Consider the following 15,137-nt stretch of genomic DNA (forward strand, 5'->3'; position numbering starts at 1 on the left):
CACGTCACCACCATACCTCGTTACAGTTTGGCTCAAAGAGGAAAGCAGCTGGAGAAGCTGGCTTTGCCCTTCCCCTTTCCTGCTGAGTTATTCAGGGACTTCTGTAAGAGCAGATAAGAAACAATCCATACTTTGGATTTTCAAAGCTTTACTGCTAAAACCAACTTCCGAAATAAAACAATTACACAGCCCTTTGGACATAGAAAGGCAAGGACCTCTCCCTGTACCCGTCTTGCCACTGTCCTTCCCTGCTCAATACAGAAATTAAGTAACTTCCCTTTGTGTTTTAAGAGCCACACACAAAAGGAGTTACAGGAGTACGCACAGGTACTGCAGCTTAGGGGCAAATCCTAGAGAACTACTACTTGTCAAGTGCCCAGGAACTGCCCAGGAACCTTCCATGCAACCTGCCCCTGAGACATGCTTTGCATGTGTTTCACTGTTACATGAAATGGGAAAGGGCTGAAGGAAGCACTGCTTTGATTCTTAGTCCCTGCATTTAAAATTGCTCAAGGAAGTATTGTGAACTACTGCTGTCAGTCCCTTCCAGAGGATACCTGGATTTCCTTAGTCAGGGTTCAACGCTTGTTTCCAGCTGTGATGGCTTTCAAGTTACTTGTTCTCTTCAAGATGTTGGGGACGAAGAGGAGCCCTGAGGCTCGCTCAATGCTCTCGATGGGAACCAGGAACCGTTCAAGTGGGATGTTCTCGTCCACGGGGCTGTTGGGCATCACGTAGGAGCGCAGCTCAATCTCCCCACTCTCCTTTTCCAGGATGAGCACCTTGAAGAAATGTGTGGGGACGGCCACGTTGTTCTTCCCAATCACTTGGTACTTGACGTACATCTTCCCATCAGCCTCCATCCTGCACCAACAGCAACGTCCCACATTATCCCACAGTCTGGTGCCTCCTCCATCCCTCAGCCCTCCACCACCACCCTAAGAGAGCCCCCACTGCACAGCATGGCAGGGAGCAGCCTTGCTTCTGCCGTACAGATGTTGCTGTAACAGAGGCTGGGTGACATGGTGAGGCTGAGTTTTACACGGGGTCTGGTCACCCCAGATCCCTGCCCCACTGTCTCTCCTTTAACGGCCTTTCCAAGCTATTTCTTGCTGTGAAAAGATCCCAGATTGTGAGAACTGCTTTTCACAGTCCTACACAAATATCCCTGCAGATAACGTCATGCTCTTAGGTGAACAAACAGTCCATGAAATGAAACCTGGGAGCTTTATCCTGCAGGGAGGGGTTCTGCAGTCTACTCTGTTAATTTAATGCTGCTACATTAGGAAGAACTGCAAACAAAAGTCACCAGGTTACCTTGTATCTCAAGAAACCCGCCCTACGTATTCCCAAAATAACTGATTGAATGGGAACCTAACCCCAAGAAATCACCGTTCTGCAGAAAATCTGCACGCTGCTGGTCTCACCTACTGAAGGGGCTCTTGGCAGATCGCTCCTATTTTCGAGCAGCTGGAGGCTGCAAGCCCTCGGCCTGCTTTACCTTCCCAGCACGACATCACTCGAGTGTGGTCCCAGCCGGGTCCTCGTGTTTACCTGGGCAGGTAAAGAGGTCCTGTGCAGACATAGACATTCTTGTTGTTCCTTGCCAAGCTCCTGCTGTACTTCTCAAGGTTATTCCAGGCATTTTGGTTTAAATGAGGAACCTGAAAACACGAGTGGACACGGACAGTAGAGTTAGTCACCAGGGCACTTCCTCCTTGCTCAGAGTTTTCCTCATAACAACATCCACCTTTCTCTAACACTTCTGGAGTGCTTGGGGGCACTACAAGCCAAGGTCACTACTGCCACCTGCACTCTGGAAGCTGCGTACAGAGATCCTGCTTTGCACAGCCAGCAGCAGAACCCACGAGCCTCAGACTGCAGCCTCTGTAAGCATTTGTCCAGCTGCAGCACACTGCGCTGACTGGGGTCCCTCCCAGGGCTAGAAGCACCCAGGCAGGTCCTTACCGAGGACCACCTTTGTGCCTGTTTGCAGAAGCTCTTGGGGCCAACGTTATCATCACCCCTTAGATACATCATTTAACTCTTAAGTTGCCCTGTGTGGAGTCAGGAGCTGGACACAATGATCCTTGTGGGTCCCTTTTAACTGAATATATTCAGTGATTCTTTGAACCCCCCCCACCCCGAGGGAACGCGGTCACCTCAGCCCCTCTCTGCCAGAGCTGCTCCAGGCTTTTAGCAGCAGCACCCCGGGGGCCGAGACCTACCTGAGGGGCGACGTTGCTGAGGTAGAAGGTGTCCCGCATGGCCTTCTGGCTCCACTTGTGGTTGGCGGCGGCCGCCAGGTGACCGCGGTCGAAGCCGCTGCCGCGGTAGTCGGCGTTGGTGGCGCGGTGGTACTCGTGTACCGAGTCGTCCTCCTGGAAGTCGCAGGCGGCGCGGTCGGAGGCTCCGCTGAGCGTCTCCCGGTTGAGCTGCTCGATCACCCAGAGCGCGCTGCGGCTCCGCGGGTCGTAGCACAGCACGTAGGACTCGCGGCTCCGCAGCTGCACCAACCCGGGCAGGCCGTACTTGGTCAGCTCGACCCTGCCGGACCCGGTGACCGCCGGTGGGCCTGCTGCTGCTGCTGCCTGCACCGCGGGCAGCACGGGCACGCGGCCCAGCAGCCCCGCCACCTCCTCCGCATCGCCCTCACGGCGCTGCCAGAGGGTGGTGAGCGCTGCTCCCAGCCCCGCGCCCAGAGCCAGGGAGGCCCCGGGCAGCAGCCAGCGGCCCCGCAGCATGGCCCCGCAGCGAGTCCCGCTCCCAGCGGTTCCTGCTGAAGGGCTTTCTCTTCCGGTGCCCGCCCCGCCGCCACCGCCACACACCCGTAAGGGAATTGCCCCTTCAAGGCCTCCACGCTCCTCCCGCGGTGCCCACAGAAGCGCAGCCGGCAGCGGTGTGCAAAGAAATCACTTTATTGGGACGCAGCGCGGCGCTGGGCCCGGCCACGGGCGGTACGAGGACAAGGGGCGGCAGCAGCCCCGCCACACGGAGCTCCCGCTGCCGCCCCGCACAGCCTCGCTCAGTGACGGGTGGCAGCGCAAAGCCTCCTCCCCCCCGTCTCACTAAAGGAAGCGTTATAAAAATAGTGTTTAAAAAGAAGCATAAAAGAAGTAGTTTTAGAGTGATGAAGTGTTCTCTGCACCCTGTTCTGGCAATTCTTTCCAGACAAGGTAAAGGAAAAAAAAAAAAAAAGTGTTATTTGACAAACCGCCAGGTGCGTTCCTCTCTTCCTGGGGAAGGGTAGTGTAGGAGAGCGCCCCGAGAACAGTCACTGACCCTCACTAAGGGAGACAGCCTCTGCTATCCCAAACACCCCAGACTGCCCCCAGTCAGCTCCTGTCCTTTATCCCACTCACTGCCGAAGCGTGAATAATTCCCCGTGAGGTCCCAGAATTCAGACTCAATCATTCTGCACAACCATCATCAACAACTTCATCTCCGGTATCCCGGTCCTTCTACCTCACTGGCAAAGACACAAAGTTCCCAGGAGCCTGAACTGCAGCACGGTGAAGGTCCTGGACCTCCTCCTCCCAGGGAAGGCTCAGGTCCCCACATCCACCGTAGTACCCTAATTTTCCTCCTAGTTGAAGATCCTCTCATCCCGCCCAGCAGCAGTGCCACCTGTGAGGAACGCTTCCTAAGAGCTATTTAAACATCCCCTGTTCAGGCCCCTATGAAACAAGGCAACCTCAAGGCACCCCGGGCTCCCACCTTCTGACCCAAAGAACTGCTCCTGCAGCACCTTCAGACTGAAAGAAGTCAGAGGAGGAAATATCCCCAGGATGGCACAAGTGCTACTTGGCCACACAAGCCAGGAACAACCATAAGCTAGTTAATGCTATCTGACCTCAAAAAAAAAAAAAAATTAAAATCATCACAAACAGCCTTTGAGGAATGAATACACGGAAACTAATGAGGTGATTTGAAAGCTGGGAACAAGACTTTTTCTCCCCTCAGAAAATCCATTTCTGCTCTTAAAGAAAGGGGCAAGTCTTGGAATAAAGAAATGGATGGCCCAAGTCATTGAGAAGTAGAACAACTCCCTTCAAAGCCCTTTCCGGCAGCAGAACAAAGTCCTGCCACACAGCAGAGGGAGAAGGAGGGACATAAAACAGTTTTTCATGTAGGAACCAGCCTGCCTGGGTGTATCAAAGTTGTTAAAAGTTTTCCCCAAAGAAGAACTCAAATTAACCAGTTTAGCAGCCATAGGCTTGTCTGAATAAAGCTATTGAATTTATCCCAGAGAACCTTTCCAGCAGCCAAAGCTCTCATCTCATCCTGTTAAACCACTGCAAACTCCTTTTAAAAGTGTTCACCATCACCCCCTGAAGAGAAATAAAACAGCATAATAAGCCCTTGGACACCTAGGAAGGGAAGAGACAGCACAACACCTGTACCAGCCAGCAGCAGACACTGGTGCTCCAGTACCCACCTCCACGGTGTCTTCCTCAAGCGTTTGCAATGCTCCAGCCCCACACATGGCTCTGAGCTGGCTGACCCCAATGCAGTGGAGGCCAACCTCAGGGCCCAGACGTGACTCTGAAAACAAGGAGTTCATCCACAAGGAATGTTTTGATCCTCATTTGCCTGCTGCCTTCTGAGCTTTTAAGGAGACTCTCAGCTTTCAGAGCAGGAGCCCTCACGGAAGCTGCTGTTACCAGTGAGAAACCACACAGTAAGCACTTGCAAGGGGGACCCAAAATGGCCGGCAAAGGCATACAGGGAGATTGTGCATGGAAGGTTTGAGAGCTACAGCAATATTCAGAAGAGTGTTTTGGAGGAGGTCCAACTCTGCTAAGAGTCTGACCCTCTGGTTCCACATTAGTGGCTACCATCTAGCAGTATGGCCATGTGAGGTCTGACAACCGGCCTCTGTAGTGCAGGTACCCAGCAGCTGAGACCACCTAGACCAGCGCAGTGATAAGGGCAGGAAGAATATCCATCCAGCTGCTAGAGCTGACACGATGCTCCATCACACAGCTGTCCTGGTCCTTCAGTTCCATTTTTCTCGGAGGAAAACTCTACCCTCTAAAAGGACTGCAGCAAAGAGGGATGCTGTTAGCCACAGGTATTAATTAGATTGTTTTAAGCCTTCAGTTGCTCATGGTCCACCACAGCAGCAACACCTGGCTGCACCAGTGTCACTCGAGCATCTTCTAAAGAGGCAGAGAGATTGCTTGGGATTGCTAACAAGAACATGGGGACATGCATCAACCTGTCTGCCAGTCTCCCCACACAGCCTTACGAGAATTACAGTTACCTGCAAAGAACTGGCCTTCAGTGAAGGAAGTAACACTGGTAAAACAGCTAAAGGCTGACAACATCCCTCTTGGTAGGGCCGTTCTAGGCCACCAGCAGCTTAAGCAGCTCTTAGAAAGATGACTGACCTTTAACAAATCAATACCCATAAATACCGAAAATCGCAGTGTCAAACAGCTATGCAGGGGTGAGCCAGCACAGCACAGAAAGAGGGTAAAGCATGCTGGATTAGCATTCACTCAAGAGCTTCTGCACAACCCAAGCACCTGGGTGCTGGCAGTTTCTCCCTTTGAGGTTATGGTTCCTGATCAGCTTGACACCGCTGGCAGGTTAGCAGTTCTTTCCATAGTTTGTCTTCGTCGATGTTCACCTAAGCCTGCTCTACAGTATTCAGAACGAAGTAGCTTCCCTCTCAGGAGGGACAAGTGTCCAGCGCATGACTGTCACTCCAACAGGACTGGTACAGAGGATGTGGATCAGCCCCAAGAGTCAGCTAACGACTGAAATGCTTGTATGCCCACTGGATTGCACCGGAAAAGGACTCTTACTTGTAGCTCAGACCTGTAACGTGTCCCTTCTTGGCAAGAAGTGCTATGAGACAATACCAAGGTTACCATGACCAGAGCTTATGCGGGGTAATACTGTGCAAGCCACTGAGGCAGTAAACCCCAATGCCGTGCCTGTATAAGTCCCTAAATATAGCTGTCTTCATGCAACTAGATGCTTGTTTCTTGTGTTTCGGAATCCTGATTGTAGCTGGATATGCCCCAGTTCAGAGACAGGAAAGCAGCTTGAGGCCTCAGCCTCCCTGCAGCAACAAGCTCCTGCTCTAAGGCTGTGCGTAGTAAGGCTTGACTTCAAGCTACACTTCACTCATCGATTAAAACCACTGCAGCCTTGCTTTCAAGGAGACCTTCTTGGTAAGGCCATTCTGGGTTCAGGCAGTTTCGGTGCACAAAGCTGGCAGCTGTAGTGATGTCTTCCCATCCCAGCTTCTCCAGATCTCTTTCCTACGTGAAGGGGTCCAAACTGCTCGATGCCAGATGACGCTCACCAGAAGCTGATGCAATCTGTTTTTTTTTGCGCACCCCAGGGATGGCTAAATGCAGACACGAGGGAGAAGAATCCAGAAGCTACTTGAATAGCAGGGTGTGTGACTTCGTTGGGATACATTCTATTCACAGGAGAAAGATCCTTCTATACTCACCCACCAAAATCCACTGGATCCAGCCTGTCCCTTCCCCATCAGAAGTTACTCCACATGAGCTACCTTCTTGATGCAGGAGTCCACTTCTTGAGGGATATGCTGACAGATGGTTTCTTTCTCCACTCAAAGTCATTAAAAAAGATACAAAGAACTGCTTTTGGCAGCACAGAGGCATTTGAAGTTTGAGAAATCTGGAGTGCAGGACCCAAGCAGATGGGGAAGTAATCAGTCCTTGACCTAATAAATAGAGTAGAAGGAAGTCCTCAAGGTGGCCAGTAGCCCAAATGCAAAACCTGAAGTCCTGCAGAGACCGCTAGGAGTTTTAATGCGCCACACTTCACAGGGGCATCTCCTAGGATCCACTGCCATACAGTTTCTCCAACACCTTTTGTTAAGCTCATGGACTATTTGGAATCCTGAAGTTCCTTTGCCTTCGTCAAAATCAGGTGAACATCAGAGATAGGATAATCCTATGTTAAAGAAAAGCGATTTAAGTGCCAGCTTAACATTTCCTGCACACTTCATTCCACCTAAGTACAGTAAACCTTGGCAGTAGCATTCTTCACCTATTATAACACATTGTCATGTTCAGTTACTCCCCTAACAGTTACCAGCTTCCTGTTTTGTATCTGATCAAACCCTGATACCCTTGAAGAAGTTTTTGTAGCTCGTCCTCCAAGGGTACAGTCAGCTGGCCTGCTACAAGGGCTATCTTCATGCCAAAACACCTTATCAAAGCCAGTACCTTGCACAGCCCAAAGCAGGAACTGGCAGAATCAGAGATATCCTGCTGTTCTGCGAAGGTGTTCTCAACCTTGGGCTCTCACAGATCTCAGAGCTAAACAAAAGCCTCTGGCCAACAAATTTGACGTTGTTACATAGGGCTTCAGAACTTTGCTGGAAAACATTTATTTTTTTTAATGCTAAAAGCCTCTAGTCTATGAGGATTTCTCTGTAGACTAGAAAGGGAGCACATGCAAAAGAAGGCTGCATGTTAATGGTAGTACTGGGCTCCAGACAACAGCACTGTGCCCCACCAACAGCAGACCAGAGAAGGAATATTACTCTCTGAAACAGAGCTCATTGCTATTCTAGCACTAGGAAGGGGGAGGAAGGAGAAGAGATCCATACAAAGCTGGGAAGACAACACAGGTAGCACACAACCACATTCTGTACGTGGAAGTGAAAGCCCCATTAACAACACAGGGAGCAGAGAGAACACCACCAAGGAGGTGAAGGCAGTCATTCACCTCAAGCGAGTTAAGTTTCCCTGTGGGTGGTGGGGACCACAGTACGCAAAGATTCATATTTCCAATAATGAGCGTGCTATAAGAACAACCTTAAGATTTTTCTGCAAGCAGCCATCAGAAATCCGGTACTTCTCCTCAGCCAGGCCTACCACCACCCTCTCTATTTCAAGATTCCCCAAATTCCCCCCATGCCCACTCTATTTAATCCTTACCTGTAGCAGCCTCATATTCAAAGTGAAGTCTCCTTCCAGCAACTGATCCCGGATTAGTCTGAAAGATGGAAATTAGTCCAGCTACTTTTCGCTCTTTACAGAGGGACTCTAAAAATTGACTACACTGCGCCTTTATAGAGGCTTTTGAGAACACTTTCACTACCATTGTGACAAATGTCTGTGACCTACTCACTAGGTGCATTAACACATGCCCGTGGAACTCCTGGATCCAGGGATTTCATTAAATGAGAGAAAAAAAAGAGCAGGAAGGCTACCTCTGTACTTACGTCAACATGGCACAACAGACGAGGAGAAGAAAATCAAAGCGCTTTTCATCAGCAAAGAGGGAGTCCCAGATACGGATGACATCTGGCAGCAGAAACTCTTGGGACAAGAGCAGCGTCAGCCAGCGGAAGGCAAAGAACTGGGGTTTGATGTTCTGTTCTTGCTGTCAGACATGCACCAGGCAAAGAATGAATACATGCTCTTGGCCTACTCCCTCCAAGAGGTGCACCCCTTTTTTCTATCCCCATCTCCACCCTAATATAGCTCTAGGCTGCCAACTCCTATCAGTACAGCAGCAAAACCACTGCTTCCTTTGAAGGCCCTCACATTCAAGCTATATTGAAAGAAAGATTTTCAATGCAACTAAGTTCCAAGTCTACAAAGCAAGAAAATGCTCCTCTAAGACACAAGTAAAGGAAGCTTTTCTTCCTGAAGGCACTGTTTGTGTTAGTTCAGTTAAACTTGCCAAGTAATTTTAATTTCCCATTTGAATAACATTTTATCTGCAAAGCCGCAGCCCTCCCCCTCTAGCAGAGGCACTGTTTTGTCAGGATTTCCTCTCCTTTCCAGAAGCCCTGTATTTATCAAGGGTTTACTGCTCACAAAAAGAAACAAAACATGGAACAGAGTTCACACTGATGGTCAATAAAACATATTGTAAGCACTCCTAGCCCACAGCTTTCTTGTTTTTTTGCTATCAAATCCCAGGGACCATAAGTTTAAGCAAGGTCAAACAAGCTCAGGATCCTGATGACATTCTTAAGTTGCTGCATAGCCGAGACCATTTCCTGGCAGCCAAACAGTAAGCAGTTTATTCTCTCCCCACTGAAAGAGTCTTCAGGCAACATCGTGAGTTGTGTCACTGTGCTTACAGATCATCTGTTGGACTGTAGAAGAAACACATCTTGCAAAAATCATAGTGATTTGGTGAAGGTTGGAATAACAAGAACAGTTCACACTTTCCAAATTCTTGTTAGATTTTGGCACCAAATGGACTGCAAGACCTAAGGGAGGTTTGCAACAAAAGCTGCCTTTTGATGTTCTACAAAACCCACACCAAACCACGGCACTCTGAGATCCCTGAATGAAGGAGAACGATAGAATTAGGCGAGTGGGATGGTACAGGATTTCAGTTTACTTCTGGAATGACCGCCATGAAGTTTAAGTTAGTGTTGTCAGGGCATCCAATGACAACAGAAGAGGGCAAGAGGTGGGGAGGTTTTTTGTTCTGCTTTTGAAGACTGAGGCACGATTCCTTTAACCTCAAATCCCAGGGGACTTTAGAGCAAAACTCATGTTTACAGCTCCCACTAAACTTCAACCCAGGTGACGAGGGAGGGTGGCCAAGTCACCTTGGTTGTTGCAGAGCTGCTGACTGTGACTGCATTGTTTGCTTTCAGTCAAGCAGGGGAGGAGAGCCTTGCTGTGTCAGCTCACTCTAGGCTTTCTCCAAGGAGAGCTTGTTTCAAGCTTATAGATAAGACAGCCTCTATGTCCTATTGGCAAACGCCTTCACAGAGCCTCTTAACCTTTCCATTCAAGCCCAGTAACAGTTTAACAGAATTGGCTGACATTTAAATGCACTAATAAGCTGCTCTCCCCACATTCCTACCAAGACTCAGAGAAACACATAGCTCCTCACCAGTTTCAAATACAGCTCCACGTCTTTTTCCTTCAGGGTGGAGTAGACCTTCTCCATTTTGTAGGTTATACCACACTGAGAATCATCCAAGCTCTTAATGAAGTTGTCCCGAATTTCGGCCATTAGGTTGGTAAAGCAGAAAAATGTGTCAGCTTCAGCATGTTCTGGGGAAGGAAAAAAAAAGTTAACGGGGGCATAGAGGAAGCATCACTGTCAGAGGTACACAGAACTGCTTTTGTTCAATAACCTGGTTGCTGTACTTGACTTAAGTAATCTATCTCAAGACCTTGGCTTGCTTGGTCTAGGATGAGACCACACTTTTTTTTTTTTTGAGTAGAAATATCTACAAAGCCACTGCAAATACAGACCCTGCGTGCAACACAAGGTCTTCATGACACAGGGTCAAGAAGCAGTTATCTATGCCTGAGAACACCATCTGCTCTCCCTGCCATCACGGCACACCCTCAGAGCTCTGTGAAATAAAAGCAACAGGCAAAGTACTCCCACTCCATTCTTCTTCTCTCCCCATTTTTTTTTAATTAAAAAAAAAAAGACAAAAACAGAACAAGAAGAAGCACCCCTCTCTCCCAAGGTATTTATAGAACAAGCAAACAAGAGCTTCTAAAGGGATTTTAGGTTTCAGTCAGGAAGTACAACTTAGATCCATGCAAAACAAAAAACCCCAAATCCTCACTTCTCATACCCTCACCACCCACAGCCCATTCGGTTTCTGTCAGTTTGCTGTGATTTCAGTCCTCATCTCTTGCTGCATTTGCCTTTTTTTTTTTTTTGCCTGATCAGTCAAAACTGAGTTGTTTAGAGTCTTACTCCCAAGACATTTCTTTACACAGAGAGCATGCAGTACACCAGCCATTACTGAGCATTCAAAAGAGTCTCTCACCTTTCCACTCACTGTTAGGATCTGTAGCAAAGGTATAGTAAAGAGGCCCCACTATTTCATTCATCCCCTGCACATACGCTATCCCGGGGTTCAGCTTGGCATAGATGAAAAGGATTCGCTCCACCACTTCCCAGTGAGCTTCGCAGCCGTTGGGCAGAACTTCGTACTCACTCAGAGAATTAGGAGATGTTTTAAGAGGGGAGCTCACCTGAAGAGCAAGGCAAGAGTAGGACTGATTCAGGGTAACCAACTGGCACAGAGTTTTACACGTGACGAGCTTGGCTTTGAAGGCACGTAGTCCCCCGAAGATTTGGGCAGCGTGCACCAAGCAGTCAGGCATTCACATAAACCAAGCACCTCAACAAAGCACAAAGGCACTCAGTCCTTAGTGCTGCCTATCCCTGATGAAAAAAGCAGTCTGTGCTGCAACAGTTCCCCTGAATCATTGCATCACCTGATCCCATACAGGAAGAAAACACAGCAGTTCCACCTCTTTGTTAGAAACGTAGGAAAAAGCACAGTTCTGCTGCAGCAGCTAGCCACCTTCCCCAACACCAAGTGTGTAGCACTTAATATTGTGATGCTTGTGAAAGAGGAAAAACACAACACACACTTCAGCATATACACTCTTTTCCTAAATGCAGTTTTAGGAGATCCAGCTCTGGAAGGCTACATAAATTCAGATTGAGTAAACTAACCCTTCACTGCTTTGTTCTCACTCAGGAAGGCACACGTCAGGCATAAAATATTTACACCTTCCTGCAACTCAGAAAAAAATAATCCTTAAAATTAAATGTACCTATAAACCCTACAACCATCAGGTACATCAACTGGCTCTTTAAAGCCGTCCAGCCACCAGAATGCACAGTATCTGCTGGGGTATTCACACAATTCCTCCACGCAGCAGAGCCAAACACAGAAAAACGGCCAGGAACCACCATTCGCCTTATCAGCTAAGACGCCTTGCCCCACGGGCAGCCCACACCTAGATCTCACATTTGTAACCCCACTGCGGTTTCGTGCCACCGTCTGCGACTTGAGCGTGGTCTGCTCCACCCGCTTGCGCAGCGTCTCAAACTCGTTTTGGGGGTCCAGGATCAACAGGCAGGGGTAATCCGTTGGGCGCTGGAAGAACGCCATGTCAGGGTACAGCCTCCTAGGATGGATACAGGAGGAAATCAGGCACAAGAAGAAGGAAGTACATGCCTCATGTCAAATTGAAAGTTCAGTTTAATATTAAACTTGATTTTCAAAGTACAAAGTATTAACCAAACCACTCTGGTTCAGAAACCCGAGTCGTTATGCCTCACATACCTGACATCTTTGTCTATCTGGAGAAGCACTTCATTATCCTTGAAGTAAGTATTCCATCGACTGTCTGGGTTTGGATTGAGGGGCTAAAGAAATACACAACAGAAGCAAAACCAAGCATGCTTCACAGATACCAAAATCCTCAGTAAACACATATTGATTTAACATTTCTGCTGTCCCTTTGTCAGCTGGTACCAGCACATTCCTAGCACATCAGGTTTAAACTTTCTCTTGTTTAGTGCTGCTTCTTCAGACAGTACGCACAGCGCCGGAAGCAGGTCAGAGCTTGAAAGACAAGTGAGCATGCACGTTCACTCAGGAAGAAGCCAACATTTCCAATCCCTTTTCACCTGCCTCTTAGCGACTTTGCTCCCAAACCAAGTATCCTGTTCTCTGTCAACAAGATTCTTGATTGCAACTCCAACCTGTCTAATGGAGACGGTCTTTGTACTTAGCACAAGAGTTAACCACAAGTGGTGTGTGGGTGGGTAGGAGTTACAAGTTTAACCCGCTATCTCAGCTCTGGAGAAGGCTGATTAAACATCACCGTTGTGCCCAGGAAAAAGGAAATACATTATTAACACAAACAACCTATCCCCTGTGCGATCAGTTTTCCAATATGACAAACTCAGCTCCCCCTCCCCTATGTGCACTTTCTTCTCTCCAGGTTAAGACTCATGCAAACTTAACAGTCAGCTGAGAGAGAAGAGGGAAAAAAAAAAGTTCCGAGAGATCCAAAGATCACTGTAACCTGCCAGTGCATGGAGTGTTACAACAATGATGGTTTTACAGCACCAAGGCCTCCAGAGATCACAGCAGCACAGATGACTGTACACTAGCAGAGAAGTTTACGTTCAGGATATGCCATGGAAGCAGTTGTATCATTTTACAGCCTCTTCTGACCAGTTACTTCATCCCCTGCCTTGACACAAACTTAACGGCACTTTCAGAGAAGTAAAAAAGGATGCAGGAAACAGTCAACAAATAAAAAAAAAGTCAGTCATCAGCAGAATTGGAAATAAATTAAATCTCCTGCCTCTCGTGCTATAGTCCAGCTCAACTCTGCTGCCTCTTCTACACCCTCTGTTCAGAGCAGCCAGTTCTGAGCCCACCCATGGAAAGAGCTTCCCAGGAAAGCATCTCTTTGCTAGAGGAACCTCTTGTGAGCCTCTCTTCTTCCCTAGGAGACCCATAGGCTGGACAGTTAGCCCCAAAGGAGAAGAGAAGATACATGCATAGCTGAAAACAGCTTCGTAACTATCGGTGCTCTGCCAGTAATTCACACTAAAAGCTATTAAGACACAAACGCAGGGCTGGTACCTAGGAACCATCCTCCTGCTAACAGAGCAAAATAGTCTGTGAACAGAAACAAGAGCAGCATAGGAGTCCAGACGCCAGAACAACATATAGCTCTGGAGAATTTCCTGCAACACGAAGGTTAACAGCACTTACGTGATCTTCTAAGGTCACATCTTCCCTTGAAACACCCAGGTTGGCTTTGGCAATCCCAGGCTGGATGATCATTTCTTTTAGGAACTGGGAATACAGATCCCTTCAGGAGGGAAAGAGGAATTTGTCACGAAGCAAAGGATTACATCAACGTAAGCACCCAGACTGAGTTTAAACAGATATCCTTGCACCACTCTGCTCAGCCAGAAAGCATTTGATTTTCTCTTCAGCTGAGTTCAGCTGAAGAGTTCAGTCCACTGACCCCAAGAGACAGACTACAGAACAGTGCATTCCACACGAGAACAATTCAATTTATGAAGGTACTCAATTATTTAAGGAACCATTCCCCTTCTCCGTAGATACCGTCAGAAATAAAGGAGCAAGTACAGATGTCCTCACCTCTGCTTCTTCAGCAAAGAGCTCCATAAGGCTTTCTCTAAAGGGAGGTAGTTCAGGAGTATCTGTACAGAAAACAGACGCACGCACGTTAGTGTTTGGAGCATGAGCTATCAGACCTGTAAGATGAGCAAACCAAACAGAGCGGCTAGAGCTGGTGTTCTGAAAATACGGGAAGTTAACTCCATAAGGTTTATATCTTTGCCAAATGGCAGTCAGGAATGTTTCAGGGACTGGTTTTCAACACAGGCCTACTCAGAGCGTTGATCAATAGCAAACGTGACTGAGGTGCACTCCCAGGTTATACTGCGGGCTGTGCTCATGCAGAGAGCAGCCAGCCAATTTCGATCGTCAGAAGCGATGGCCATAATGTGTCGTTAAACACTACTGTCACCGTGCCAGTGCTGATCTCCACAAATTATTGTCAATTTAGAGCGGCTTTTAAGATCCACATCGTTATTTTCTGTTGGCTCTGAGAGCTCAAAAATACCGTGCGTGCACTTAAAGAACCCAAAGCACCACTTGCGAGAAACAAAGCGCCCCAAGCAGAACCCACCTTCCAGCAGAGGCAGCGCAGCCCCCCATCGAAGGGAATCCCTGTGGAACAGCAGGCAGAAAGACAACCGTTAGCCCACCTCCTCACCCTGCCTGCTGTCACCGCCCCCGACCCCCCCCGAACCGGCCGGGCAGCGCTTTATTCCCTCCCCGGGAGGCACGGAGAGCGCTGCCCGGGGCTGGCTGCGGGGCAGGGCGGCCCAACAGGGCCGGACACGGGCGCGCTGCGGCCTGGCAGGGGGAGCACGGCCGGGAACCGATCGCTTCGCAGCCCGGAGCCCACCCCCGCGGGGCCCCCCCCGAGGGAGAACTCACCGCTGAAGCAGAGATCGCGGAGCTTCGCCAGGGCCACCGTGGGCTCGCCGAGCACCTCCTGGAAGTCGGCGATGCTGAGGGGAGGGAGGGAACCGTGAGCAACGGCCGGGAACCGCGCACCACCCCCACACCCCCGACACCCCCCCCCCCGGCCCCCACCGGCTCCGGTGCAGCCGCGACATGGCGGCCCCGCGGCAGCGCTCCGGCTGGAATCACGGCCCGCGGGGGGCGGGGCTAAACAGAGCCCCGCCCACAGCCCCGCCCACCCCGCGCTAGGCCCCGCCCATCGCGCGCTAAGCCCCGCCCGCCCCGCTAGGCCCCTCCCCGGAGGGAGAACGGAGGCGGAGTG

At 49.4% G+C, this 15,137-nt stretch overlaps 2 protein-coding genes across 2 annotated transcripts; both read right to left on the reverse strand.

Moving 5' to 3' along the window:
- Positions 1 to 131: 131 nt before the first annotated feature.
- On the reverse strand, positions 132 to 2,884 carry ENDOG (endonuclease G). Its single transcript, XM_013198638.3, has 3 exons — positions 2,229 to 2,884; positions 1,555 to 1,664; positions 132 to 864 (listed from the first exon to the last, which is right to left on the reverse strand). The coding sequence occupies exons 1-3, from the start codon at positions 2,742 to 2,744 to the stop codon at positions 579 to 581; spliced, it is 912 nt and encodes a 303-aa protein (XP_013054092.3). The 5' UTR covers positions 2,745 to 2,884; the 3' UTR covers positions 132 to 578.
- Positions 2,885 to 2,902: 18 nt separating this feature from the next.
- Positions 2,903 to 15,070, reverse strand: TBC1D13 (TBC1 domain family member 13). The gene is made up of 12 exons (XM_066980876.1): positions 14,948 to 15,070; positions 14,789 to 14,862; positions 14,475 to 14,515; positions 13,922 to 13,983; positions 13,526 to 13,625; positions 12,077 to 12,159; positions 11,759 to 11,918; positions 10,763 to 10,970; positions 9,862 to 10,025; positions 8,222 to 8,382; positions 7,935 to 7,992; positions 2,903 to 6,942 (listed from the first exon to the last, which is right to left on the reverse strand). The coding sequence occupies exons 1-12, from the start codon at positions 14,968 to 14,970 to the stop codon at positions 6,877 to 6,879; spliced, it is 1,200 nt and encodes a 399-aa protein (XP_066836977.1). The 5' UTR covers positions 14,971 to 15,070; the 3' UTR covers positions 2,903 to 6,876.
- Between the last annotated feature and the right edge of the window lie 67 nt (positions 15,071 to 15,137).

Source organism: Anser cygnoides, chromosome 20 (genome assembly GCF_040182565.1).
Source record: "Anser cygnoides isolate HZ-2024a breed goose chromosome 20, Taihu_goose_T2T_genome, whole genome shotgun sequence".
NCBI classification, from domain to species: Eukaryota; Metazoa; Chordata; class Aves; order Anseriformes; family Anatidae; genus Anser; species Anser cygnoides.

Coding starts and splice junctions, on each gene's coding strand:
- ENDOG (XM_013198638.3), bottom strand. CDS start 2,744: ATGCTGCGGGGCCGCTGGCTGCTGCCCGGGGCCTCCCTGGCTCTGGGC. Junction 1,665..2,228: donor TCAGCAACGTCGCCCCTCAG/GTAGGTCTCGGC, acceptor TCGTGTTTTCAG/GTTCCTCATTTAAACCAAAA. Junction 865..1,554: donor GGACCTCTTTACCTGCCCAG/GTAAACACGAGG, acceptor CTGTTGGTGCAG/GATGGAGGCTGATGGGAAGA.
- TBC1D13 (XM_066980876.1), bottom strand. CDS start 14,970: ATGTCGCGGCTGCACCGGAGCCG. Junction 14,863..14,947: donor TCGCGGCTGCACCGGAGCCG/GTGGGGGCCGGG, acceptor CCCTCCCCTCAG/CATCGCCGACTTCCAGGAGG. Junction 10,971..11,758: donor ACCGCAGTGGGGTTACAAAT/GTGAGATCTAGG, acceptor CTTGCTCTTCAG/GTGAGCTCCCCTCTTAAAAC.